Genomic DNA, 13,179 nt, shown 5'->3' with positions numbered 1-13,179 from the left:
ATACAATTGATGCAGATACAGCTGCACTTGATGGTTGGACTAGCATGACCGGCTTTGGAAGCCAAGGGCCAAGAAGAACCGGTCCAACCCAGGGTTTTGGTCCAACAAGGGTTGGAAATAAAATTAGCAGTTACTTGTCTTTTATTTCATGCCTTTTATTTTCCAGATTTGCATTTAGGAGTTAGGATTTCATTGCTTCGCATTGGTTTCCTTTTATGGTTGCTTCCTAGTTTAGGCTAGATACTATTTTAGTAGAGTTTTTAATTTCATGTCTTTACTTTCCTATATATCGGCTGTAACCGATGGACATGTTAGAATGTTTTGATTATTGAACGAAATTGGTTGAATTTGTGCAATATGTGATTGTGTGATTCCCTTCCTTCCCCCTCCTTCCTCTGATCTTCCCTTTCTTTCCTAAGGCCGGCCATCAACAATAGAGGTGTGGACATTAATACTATCATCCATTTTTGACTTCATGGTTGACATGAGGAAAATATCAGATTTGAATCTTTAGAATCTTCTGTCCTTCCATCTTCAGCTCTCATCTTTCCTCTCATGTAGCTTATTTGTGCCTACTCAATTTGTTTAAATCCTAATACCTTCTTTTCTTTGATCTATAATGAGAGAGCATTGGAAGATAACAAGCACTTCATGGTTTGTAAAGGACAAGAGGATTGAAAAGGGCTGAGCACTGACCTGCCACTCTTTGCTTGTAAAATGTTTCAGATACTCCAAAATACACAAATAACTTCCTAAACTATAACTCCTAGTCCCTCACCTCCTGTTCCCTGGCTAAAAGAAGGGAGGGGAATATAAACTAAAAATGTAGTTATTGATGCAGGAGTACTTCCTTGGATCGGTGCAAACCCATTGGGGAGCTCAGATGGAGATGAACTTGGTCCAGATTTAGTTTTGGTCCAGTAGAGATATGCAGGGATTTATCTATTTACTTGGGTTATTATTGTAATATGTACTTTAATTTATACGGCGAATTTTTAGATTGGGTTAGATAATATGGTGATAGAGTTTGATTTTACGTCTATTTCAATTTTAGACTACAATAGAGAATTTGCAATTTCTTTTTTTATAATTATGCTTGTCATCCAATGATGCATAGTAAATAATGAAAGTTTCAGTTGGGTACCTCCCAGTTGTGGAGTTGTGTGTCCATGTTGGTCAAGTGCGGTCTCTTTTTCCCCCTATTTTCTTCTGTTTTCTCTCTCCTCGATGCTCTATTCTTCCTCTGATTTCTTTTCTTTGCCTTGCAGTTTCTTCTGTCTCTTTTGCTGTTTTTTCCTTTTCTGTTCCTGTTTGGGCTGTAGGATACAGCCACATAAAAATGGGTCGACCTCCCTCACCTCTCTTTAGTTTTCCCTCATATTTTGGGGCTTGAATCGCTACCTTAGGGTGAGTTAATCACCTCAGAATAATGTCCAACAGTTCCTCCAATCTTAAGAACCGGGCCCATGACCAGGCTTGAACTTGTTCTTACCGCCAGCCCTTATTTCAGAGATTTGTTATCAGGTTTTGAGTGGTAAATTTGGGTGCTTGTTGGGTTGGTTAAACAAGTCAGTGGGCTAGAAATCCTTGCCTGAAATTTCAGGTAAATCGATAACCTCTGAAGGAGTTATATTCCTTTGGGGGTTCTGGTGTTCTGCCTCCTAGTTTCGATCAGGAGGTTGAAAACACAACCCTTCACGTATGATATTATTGTCTATTTGGGTTTCCTTCCTGCTTTTGCCCCTCCTTTTCATTTAATTCACTCCCATTCAGTGACTTTCAAGCCTGCCCCTCACTCAATAATTACTAATCCCCCTCGTATACTTGTCTACCAGGTAGCTCCGTAAAATTTCTGGTTTATTACAAATTTGCCACTCCCCCATTGCATCCTTTGTTACATTTACTGAAATTTCCATTTACTCTCTACTTAGGCTAATATACATGTAGGTTACAAATAGGCCCATGGCAATCCCAACTGTAGGGTTTCAGCCCTGGGTTCACACCAGTTACGTGGTGGGTTCATTTCCACTTCTTCCCTCGCCCTTTCCATCTTGTAGTGGAGCAAGATCTGATGCCTCTTCCTCCTTGGTGTTTATTCCTTGTGGTTCACCATTGCTTAATCTGGTGCCAAGTTAATATGCTTACTTCTGTTAGACGCTCTTCACACCTAGTTGGTTGATTTTTATCATGCTTCTCCAAAATTGTTAGGAGCTCTATTGATCTACCTACCTTGAATTTGTTAGCACTCCACTCCTATGCTTTTTCCTCTCAATAATTTAGAGACCTAGGCTGTGTAGGGATGGAGGTCAGACAGCACTTTCTTGATTTTTTATGTCTGCACCTTGGATTCTAAAGTGGGTTGAGATTGTTTCGAAGATAGGGTGGATTGGGCTTTCTGTTGGCCGCACCTTTAGATATCGCTTTGTAACTGTGGCTTTCTCTTGACATCAGCAGAACTGTCAACTGACTGGCTGACATGCTTTTGGCTTTTATGGGCTGCAAAAGCTGCTGGGCCTCCTCTTGTCCAAACAAGATCCCTAGTGGATTGTAGTCCATGGGGTCAGTGTCATCTGTCTCAGCTTTTCTCAGTGCCAACTTGTCTCTAAATTCTGCAGTGATAGCTGAGGAAAGAGTGGCCTTTCATCATCTGTGACAGTTGGAGCAGCAATTTGCCGGCTGGATGATGGGATCTTGTCTATTATTGTAAATATTGGGACCTGTGCCTGCCTTTGGCTTGAGAGACTGGGATAGTGGGATCTGTATCTGCATTTCTCTTGAAAGATTCCCTCGTGAATAAGGATCATTTATTGGAATCAATTCTGCATGTTATCCTAGCTGCAGAGCTGTTACATTATGTCCCACTGTTAAATTCTTGCTTACTTCCTTCATTTTCCTCTTATTTTGATGAGTAATTAACTTAATTAAAGAGCGTAGGGAAAAAAAATCGACTACCTCTAAAGTTGGGTAGATACATTCCTGCAGATATCACATATATCTGTAATTGGTAATCTTATAGATTCTTTACAATTAAAGGCCCAAAGGATAACTAAAATCCCTTGTATTGGGCATCATTCTATTCACTGTTTATCATAATCATCAAAGGCTCTTTCTTTTCCATTAGAAAGTCTCCCATAATTTTCTTGCACTAGAAAACCTCATTAAATTCTTTAGACATGGCCCAGTGGATGCTAAATTACCAACTTGATTTTATACATGTAAATAAGGAAATGCACAATGGTCAAGAGGTAAGGAATGTTCTACTTTCTTTTGATGGAAAAATGATACTTTATTGGAAAAATGGATGCACAGTTGAACATGTTGTACAATTGATCCCATTGTACGGGTTGACTACTAGCTCACCAACAATTAAAAGAGATAAAATCCAAATTAGTGGAAGGGAGATCATATAAAACCTAGCAAGTCCCTGTTTGTCCAATTTCTCTAGAAAAATATCTATTATTTTCCACTCTACCATGCCTGATTGGGATAAAAAAGCTAAAAGATGTTGAACATCCATGAAACAGATGATCTGTAAAGGAGGCATAGTCGATTCTACAGCAGGGGACTTCTTTTCTTGTTTGGTTGCTGTTTTAGACCAGTGTCAGCTATGTGGCTGAAGATTTCACATGTTAGCCTGTTTCTTTGATAGGTTTTTTAAATTCTCCATGTGTATGTGTTTTTCTTGGGTTGAGGGCGTTTTAAAGTCCAGTGGACCAGTTTTAGGTTTTTAGTAATAGTAGTTCAACTTCTTGTAGGGCTTGAATTGGGAAGGGTAGGTGTACTCTTTCTGTGGTGCTGCTATATATATATATATATTTTTTTCCTCTGTACATTTTTGTGTTCTTGGTAGATCCATCTAAAGTTAATAATATTAAGGATCTCACAGCTTACTCTTGATCACCAACTTGTTTGTTTTGAACTTCATCTTATTTGCTTCATCTAATTTCCTTCCTTTGTAGCTTGACACTGCTGTACTGCAATATCAAAACCAAAAGCTTGTTCAGCAGCTAGAAGCTCAGAAAACCGAATATTCTGCCCTTGAGAATAAATTCTGTCAGCTGAAGGAGAAACAAAGTGGTTATGATGAAACATTACTACTGGTTAATAGGTCGTGGGAACAGGTACCTTGCATTTCCCTTAATTTTTTTGAACTCTGAGCTGGAACTGTGTGTTGATTGATGGTAAATTGGTAACGTATTTTAACAGCTGGTTGAAGACTTAGAATCTTGTTCTATTCGTGTGAGAACCTCCATTGGCAGCAGAAAGGATGCAGGCTATTCTTCAGGTGAGAAATGAACACAATCCTGGAAACATTTGCTTATTTGTATTTTTCTGAGTCTTCTAATGATATTTGCAATGATTATCATTATGCATGACTTTTCTTTCACAAATTATACCCTTCCCTGCCCCTGTGCATTTCAATGACAATTGTGAGTTTGCTAGTAAACATTTTAAATGGACTCTTTCTGGCCTTTCCTTGCATTCTGCAGATTGTAGTGGCTTTATACATTTAGAACTAAAGACATTGGACAAAATGTACTCTGAACTTGTTTCAGGCTGACTTCTTCTGAGCTTTGTCATATATAGCTACAAAAGTGCTAGATATTTACTGCTGCATGTGTTGAACTGATGCTTGAGTTGGACTTCCTCACTTGTCCAAGTTGCATTAGATAGGTTGGGTACTGCTTGGCTATGTAATGAATATTCATGTGATATATACTGTTGAATTCCAGAGAACTTCTTATTACTTCTGCATGTGTTGAACTGATGCTCGAGTTGGACTTCCTCACTTGTCCAAGTTGCATAAGATAGGTTGGGTACTGCTTGGCCATGAAACGATATTCATGTGATATATACTGTTGAATTCAAGAGAACTTTTTACCTTCTCCTGCTACTACTGAAACATGATACCTTCCTCCTGTACATGTATGTACATCTTAACATTTAACAATTCTGGTTTCTTTTAGCATATATGCTCCATCCGAGTCAAGGCTAACACCAGAACTTAGTGTGAAATGTGGAACATTATCCAAAGTTTAATGCTTGGTTTTGTCTGGATTGGTACTTAGATCCATGTTGATTAATATAGTGATGCAATATGTACTTCATTGGGCCCAGTGAAGTGATCCCTGCCCTATTTATACCACCCCAAAAAAAAAAGAAAAATGAAAAATCTATGTCTACTTTTTTTTTCTGGTAGGATTGAGTCTAGACATTGGCATATGGCTATAATGGTGAACCACCTGCTGGAGCGGGTAAATCTTCGGTCAATATGTCAAGGCTTCCTATGAAACGGAGCTTGATTTGTAGATGAGAAACTCTAAGCTAGTCTTGTGGACAGGTCAGGTGTACGTTATTCACCATTGGGTTTTGAATTTGTTAATATCCTGCTTGCCCAGGACAACTAGGAATCATAATGTTAAAAGTTATCAGAGCTTTAGCATTTTCCTTCATACCTTAAATTTATGATTGTCAAGTTTTTCCTTAGGCAATAATGCTCCTTGAATGCTGAACATGATGGGTCAATCTTGTGTGTCTGAGTGCCCAGACCAGATCTTGTCAAAGATGGGCACATAGGTAGAAAAAGGGAAATGGAGAAGGGGGAGGAGGAGGTGAAGAAAACACATTTGGAAGTAAAGATCAAAACAAAAATCCGACTCTAGAAATCAGATTCATATATAATCACAGGCTCTGTTTCTTAGTAGCAGAAATTATGAAAACCAGCAACTAGCAATGTTGATGATTTGAGAAGAATTACTCAAGTTGACTTGAAAACAATAACCCAGATGAGACAAGAATAGCGAAACCTGAAAAATCAAGTACAATGAGAGAAATTGATTCGATCTCCCCCTTGAACAGCTACAATTTGCCCATCAAACCTTGACAGTATGAATGTATAGTTTTTATGGTGAAGGCAAGTCACCGTGGTGGCCAGCCACCTTGACACCTAGGCAGTACCAATGAGAGGCCAAGGCAAGCACCATATTTGGACAAATATATGCCAATTCTAGGTATGTATTCCAGAGTAAAGATCAAAACTCTTGATTTGATTTTTAAAATCCTGGAATTTTAACTGGCACAAATTGTTCTTCAAATCTGATTCAGAACCTTTCAAATCTATTTCCTCTCCTTTGGTTTCGTTTGAGGAAACAATTCAGGCTGATCCATGTTGACGTGAGTGGATCTTAACTAAGAATCGTAGTCTTCTATTCTTTGTTCCAGTTTTAAAGATGACCTGTTGATTCTGAAAACTATTTATCAATATTAGTTGAAGACCATAGTAGTTCGCAAAAAATTTCGTTTGCCTATATTTTTTATAATAGTTATTGGGAGATCAGTAAATATATTGTATTCTGCGGGGTTCACATAGCAAAGCTAATTATAGTTTTCTTAACCCTAGGTTGCTTTTGCTTTTTGGCCATTATGAATTTTTTGTTTACTACTATAATTACAATTATCCATTATTATTATTGTTATTGTTGTTATTATTGTTGTTGGTGGTGTTGTTGCTATTGTTTTTATTTTTTATTTTTTTTATGATTGTTATGTATTCCAGAAGTACCATACTCTGTTTGTTTGTACTCCAGGTGTCCTGGCTACTGGACATTTTATTTTTATGGTATTGTGGTTTTCCATCAGTGGATGCAGTGGCCCTGCATTTCCTGGTTTGTGCCATTTGCGAGTAGGATAGTTTTATTCATCATAGCTTGCCATTTTTGTGTGATATTTTTCTACGATTGGAGTTACAAAGTTGTTTTAACTTATTTGGCAGATGGGGCATCATCTCCTGCTGAGGATGCTTTTCTTGAAAGACTCTTAGAGACAGGTGCAACAGATAGTTGTTCTGCAAATGACTCCCTTAATCATTTTGAAGATGATAAGCAAATATCTTGCATGAAAACTACAAACATCTTAAGAAATATAGTTGTTGCCGTTAATGACCTGTGGTATTTTAAGAATGGGATTTCTGGTGCACTTCTGGAAGCATTTTCTGAAGATGGTAAGGTGTTGGAAAGAATTTTCAATTGATTGTCCATTCTTGTTTCCTTTCTAAGTTCTGGCTGCACTCTTTTATTCTTTCTCCAGAGCTCAGCAGACATGGCAGACACAAGACATCTAATGACTTACGGTCAGAGGTTAAGAACTTACGGGTGGCTCTCGGTGATCTTCATTTGAAGCACAAGAAATTGGCATATGAGGTGCGTCGCCGTCAAGACACCAATGCAAAGAATAAAGCTGAACTCAAGCGTCTCACAGGTGCTGTCCTTTTTCATCCATGGCCATGTCCACCATTCATGTAATAAAAATCTGAAACTCCTTTTTTATTTATTAATTTTATTAAGGAGTATGAGAAGGTTATGGTTGTTGTTGTTGTAATGAGAAGATATTCATGTTCTTTGATCATGGTGCTTAAGTGCTTGATTTTTCTTTTCATTTTTCTGGAAGCTGAGTATCTATGCCATAGGAACTTACCCAAGTTCCTTTAGGGGGACATGTGATGTGAAAATTTCTGGAAGTTGTAGTCCTTAACACTACCACCCATTTGTAGGAACTACAGATGGGAAACATCTCCCAAGTTGAATGGGCCACTGGTTTAGATAAATCCCCATTGCCTCATTCCCTGCCAGATGTTTATTATGTGGAAAGCAGTTTCCTGTAATCATGGTTAGAAATTAGAATAGGAGTCATTTAACGACATCTTTTACCTGTATTGGATGTTTTTCTTTGTTGATACTTTTATTAGCATTTAGTGTGATATTTTCATAATGTAGTAGCTTTATAGACATGAGCCCAATAAAGTTGAATGGCAAAACAGGAGTTGCTGTCAAAACTAGTGAAATTTCGCCAACATTTGGCGAAATTTCTGAACTGTGGTAGTTGGCCCCATTTAGTAAAGGCTTGGTAGTGGAGTTGTAGTAGCTTTGTGTAGAGCTAGCTTTTGGAGAAACTAGCACTTGAAAGTTTCAAAGATATGCAGGTCATGTGTTAAGATAAAAAAGTAATGGGTTCTAGTTCTACACGTATTTGTCATGGCACCAAGGTGAGCATGGAAGCCCAGGTGCATTGGCACCTAGACACTGAGGTAAAAGTGCCATATTTCAGGAAAATATGTCCCCATTCCTTTCAGCTCTAGGGATATTTTCTTATTCTTTTTCTTGTTTTCCTTTGTTCTACTTCTTCTTCCCTCCCCCTTCTCCACCCCTTATTTCCCCCTTTTTAGAGTAGAACTCTTCTGGGTGCCCACAGAAGGTGACTAGTCGCCTTGTGCCTTATTGCCTTGGTGCACCTGGGCAATGCCTAGACAATTATGGTTTGATGTGAAAAATATCAATATTTTTACGGTAAAATTTTTTGTTAGAGAATTATAGGTTTTGAGTGATGCAGTTTAGATTGCTCTATTGGACCAATTGGGTACTTGGAAGACTTTATTTTGGTCCATGGTTGGTTTCTATGGACCTTGGGCTTCTTATTTTTGGATTTATTGGTGTAATGGGTCTCTTTTGTAAGCCCATATGGGAGGCCTTAATCCTGTACACGTTATTAAGTATATAGATAAGATTGTGTGGGTCCCATGTGCTGTTAAGTAGGTTAGCTTAGTCAAGTTAGAGTTCTTGTTAGTTAAGTAATTTATATCTTATTATTAGTTAGTAGTTTATAACTGTTGTTTGGAGTCTATAGCAAGTATTTGATCGGTTTAAGTTAGTTTCTGTTTTGGTAACTTGAAGGACTAGTTGTTAATTTGTTTTAAGAGTCCTAAAGTCAGTTTATTTGGTCTTTATAATTTGTGGATTGTTGGAATTAATCGATTTCATAGTTGTCATGGCGACGCCTAGGCGGCGATTTGGCGTCCTGGTGGAAAAAGAAGTTCATGGTAGTGCTACGATTTACGTGACTCACAAATGGCAGTCGCCATTGGCTGATAGGCGTCGCCATGGATGCCAGGTCACGCTTGATTCACTAGGCGGTCAATTTTTTGTAAAATTTAGGGTGATTTTGATAGGGTTATGTTGATTTTTGATGATTTGATGTTGTTTAATGTTGGTTTTATACGTTATAGGGTATATATTGTAGGCTTGTAGCATGCTAAATAACTTTAGAAAATAGGGGAAATAAAAAAGTAGCATATTAAATAACTTTAGAAAATAGGAAAAATAAAAAATGACACATGGGCGATTTGATCGCCATGACAACGCCATAACTCGCCAAATCGATTAGCCACCCCTCCACCACCTTGGATCGATTTGACGTTGTGACAACTATGACTGATTTGATTTAATTTGTTTTTGAGATTGTTACCACTCTCTCCTTTGTCCCCCCCACCCCACCCCACCCCACCCAACCCAAATGATCTCCTCTCTTCCCCACGGTCCTGTTTTCTGCCCTCCTTTCTCCTCTTCTATTTCCCACATTTATATTATCAGATCTAGTCTGTGTCAACCATCAGACGGAGTCTTTTCCGTTGATATTTTAATAAACCCACCACCAGATCTCTCTCTCCGTCTGCATCATTGAGGCAGGTGAAAGTATGGAAACTAAGATTTAGCTGAGGTTTGGTTTTGGAGTTGCCATTTCTTGAATTGGTAAAGTATGGCGAGTCTGACTTTTATACGTCACTGGAAAAAAATGATATTTTGACAGAGAAATCAATCAAAAAGTTGAAATATCCCTACTAAAAGTTCCAGAATTTGATTGGTTTCAGGTAAATCAGGTTTTGAATGGATGAGGAAAGGGTTGATATAGGCTGCCTACTTGGGTTACTTGATGGTTCCAATGATTTCAATCAACGCAAATGGAAATCTGCAGTCTTCCTAGATCCTATGGTTGGAAAAAATTGAGCTTCACTAACAGCCATGGCTAAGGTGATTATGTGAGATTAGGTTGGGATTGGATGATGGAGGTGATGGTTTTGGGTGAATTAGATACCAAATTGATGAACTTCTAATGCTAAATATCAATCTAATAATGAAGTTGCAAGTTGAAAAATTAAATAGGTGGAGAGAAGAAGAAATAGGCACCAGCATGTTGGCTTATTGCAATCACACTCTAGAGGGCAATGATAGTTCACAGAATGGTTTCAACTATCAGCTTATTTGATCTGGATCATCTAAATAGATTGAGTGGATTCGGATTTTTAAGCATCACACGCTGAATCCACTGGAAATATCAGGCACTTACATGGATCAGGCAATCCAGACCAATCTGGATTTTTGTTACTCGGGGATGATCTAGGGTCTGATGCTGATCTTTAAATCCTTAATGCACAGGTCGTCAAGCTGGTTTCGAGAGACATCTCAGAGATACATTAGTGAGACGCAGGATACATTTGATACGGATGGATATGCTAAGGATACATGGAAAACTAGTATTGAAGAATTGTGCACCATAAATAACCAATAAATAATGATATCCAACCAATTTCATATTATTTCTGTTTTTGTGGGATTTATGTGGTTCAAATTTTAATTGGCAAGTGCTATATCAAGCCTAGAAGCAATTAAGCAAGAAGATTTGAAAAAGAAAATGATGTGGATCCTGGTTGCATAACTGGAATCAGATCGCTTATGGGCCCACAAAAGAGCAAACAATTCAATGGTTCAATTTAGGACCCTTTTGGAATAAAATAACTGAATGGGGACAGATCTGGAATTAATCCCACCATAAATAACCAATAAATAATGATATCGAACCAATTTCATATTATTTCTGTTTTTGTGGGATTTATGTGGTTCAAATTTTAATTGGCAAGTGCTATATCAAGCCTAGAAGCAATTAAGCAAGAAGATTTGAAAAAGAAAATGATGTGGATCCTGGTTCCATAACTGGAATCAGATCGCTTATGGGCCCACAAAAGAGCAAACAATTCAATGGTTCAATTTAGGACCCTTTTGGAATAAAATAACTGAATGGGGACAGATCTGGAATTAATCCCAAAAGAAAAATTCAGTTCTTGAAATTAATATGGTGATGGGGTTAAACAGATATAAAGTCTTGAAAGTAAGGGTTTTACTGTAAAAACAAGGGACAGGGGCTTAGGGGTAAAATAAGAATCAAACAAGGACTTAAGTGGGGTTCAACACTTGGTTATCATCAACCTCATGACTCCAGCTATGGCAGAAACCTTGCTGGTTTCGATTGATATAACTCACCCAGCAGGAATTCGATCGAACCAAAACTTTGGGAGAGAGATCGATAGTCAAATCACCCTTGATTCCAACCAATATCAGAGCAGAAGAAGATGCAACATTCTCAGGGAGAATCCTGCACCTGGAGCTCTCGGAAAACTCAGATCTTTTCTGGTTTCAGATCTGCTGTCCACTGACTTGCAGGAGCTTAGGGTTTAGATCGCACCAGGGAGGAGAGCTTATGCCCCAAGTTTCAGACTGGAAGCTGCAGAATCGAAGAAGATCGAACCACCTTCACGGGATGCAAGTACTGCCTGGAACAGAAACAGAGAAAGAGAACAAAGAAACAAGGAAGAAGAAAGGAATGGAGAAAGAAGAGAAGAGAAAATACCAGAGGAAAAGGAAGAGAAGCATGCATAGCAACCGTGGCTTCACCCACAACATTTATTCAATTTCAATCACTTCAAGTCTCATTGTTGGGTACAATAACACTATTTAAAGATAAAAACATAAATCTATTTTTCTATTCTGAAATCGAATAAACTTGCATCTAAATCTAAAGTTAGAAACAAAATCTCACTCAAATAAAAAGAAAAATCAACTATAATTCAACTCCTATTGTTTATAATATAAATGGAAATAAATAAAGGAACCAAATCAATCCCAATTTATTCGATCGTCCAACTGCATCAGAAAAAAAATATGTTATTTAATTCTTCATTGGCAGGTGCAAATATTTGTTTGTTTGATCACTCCTAGGTCGTTCTTAAGTGTAGATGGAATCCATTTAGGTTTTAGCCAAAAAAGCTAAGTAGGAAGAGTTTTCTTCCAAAAACTAGGATTTTTTTGTGTTTAATATATCAAGTGTAACAGTAATGTGTTGGTTCAATACAGTTCTGTACATAAACATTTTTATGTATGGGTTCTAGATTGTATTGATATGGCCAGTCTCAATATGTATTGTTGGACTGATATGGTCGATAATTATCAATACTCATGCAGGTTGTTGAAAATTCTCTGAATTTCTGTAGCTTGATTGTTCCCAACCGTAAATAGCCATTAATGTTCCAACGGTGCAAATGTTTAATGCTTGAGTCTCTATTGGCCTTTTTCAGGAGAGTTGGAGAGTACTTTTGCAGAGTTGGGTGATAGCAACTCTAAACTGGCAACTCTCAAAGCACAAAGGGATACAGCGCAAAGTGCATTCTTCCCTGTCTTAAATGTGGGTGGTAGACAGGTTGCTGGAGATAAGGCCCGAGATAGGCAGCGAGATATGCAAGATATGGAGTCTACACTCAAGGAGTTGTCGGTAATTTTTCAATGCTTTCTTTTCAAAGGTGAATTGTGTGTTAACTAAGCTAGAAGCTGGCAGGTTTATCTCCTTGATTTGAACCTCTGTTCAGGAATTGGCTTCACGTCGATTGGTAGAACTCAAGGATCTTCACAAAGAAAGGATAGAAATTCTGAAGCAGTTGTGTCATTTGCAGGTCAGTTCCTATCATCTATTTTTTCTCCTATTTCTGAGTGTCCATGTCTTCCACTTCTTTTCTCTGATATTCATCACTATGGTTTTTCATAGTTGTGTTTCATTGTGGGTATTGATCAACAGAACAGTTTGAAGGATGTGAAGCAAATCTGCTCTTCCAATGCTTTTCTGTTTGGAAGAGATCAGCTTGAAAGATCAAAAGCAGAAGTGATCCGGTATCAGTCCTTATTTGAGAAACTACAGGTGGTAACTGGTTGGTAGTTTTTTTGATTTATGCTTTGGTAGTCTTTCATTTTGATGGCACATTTGGGTGGTATTACTAACTATCTTCTTTATACTGGAAATTTTAGGTCGAGAAAGATAATTTCACGTGGCGGGAAAAGGAAGTGAACATTAAAATTGATTTAGCTGATGTTTTTCGAAGGGCCTCTGCAAGCGCTGATTCTAGGATGGGTGAACTAGAGAAGGAGATACAGAAACGAGTTGATGAAAGAAATATTTTTGGGGCTAGGCTGAAAGGCATTTCAAGAGAACCTGGTATAAAATTCTGAGATCTTAATGCCTTGAGAA

The 13,179-nt window shown here is 38.0% G+C and overlaps 1 protein-coding gene across 1 annotated transcript in view; it reads left to right on the top strand.

The window, feature by feature from the left end:
* Window positions 1–13,179, top strand: part of LOC122086893 (E3 ubiquitin-protein ligase BRE1-like 1) — a 32,401-nt gene that overhangs the window by 2,316 nt on the left and 16,906 nt on the right. Inside the window, exons 2-9 of the mRNA XM_042655812.1 lie at window positions 3,960–4,121; window positions 4,207–4,285; window positions 6,773–7,000; window positions 7,087–7,257; window positions 12,239–12,432; window positions 12,527–12,610; window positions 12,733–12,852; window positions 12,960–13,146. Coding sequence (XP_042511746.1) covers window positions 3,960–4,121; window positions 4,207–4,285; window positions 6,773–7,000; window positions 7,087–7,257; window positions 12,239–12,432; window positions 12,527–12,610; window positions 12,733–12,852; window positions 12,960–13,146 — 1,225 coding nt within the window. The remainder of the gene's footprint in view (window positions 1–3,959; window positions 4,122–4,206; window positions 4,286–6,772; window positions 7,001–7,086; window positions 7,258–12,238; window positions 12,433–12,526; window positions 12,611–12,732; window positions 12,853–12,959; window positions 13,147–13,179) is intronic.

The sequence above is a fragment of the Macadamia integrifolia genome, chromosome 8, assembly GCF_013358625.1.
Source record: "Macadamia integrifolia cultivar HAES 741 chromosome 8, SCU_Mint_v3, whole genome shotgun sequence".
In the NCBI taxonomy this organism is placed as follows: domain Eukaryota; kingdom Viridiplantae; phylum Streptophyta; class Magnoliopsida; order Proteales; family Proteaceae; genus Macadamia; species Macadamia integrifolia.
The sequence above is the reverse complement of the archived record's forward strand: the minus strand, read 5'-3'. Positions and strand labels throughout refer to the sequence as shown.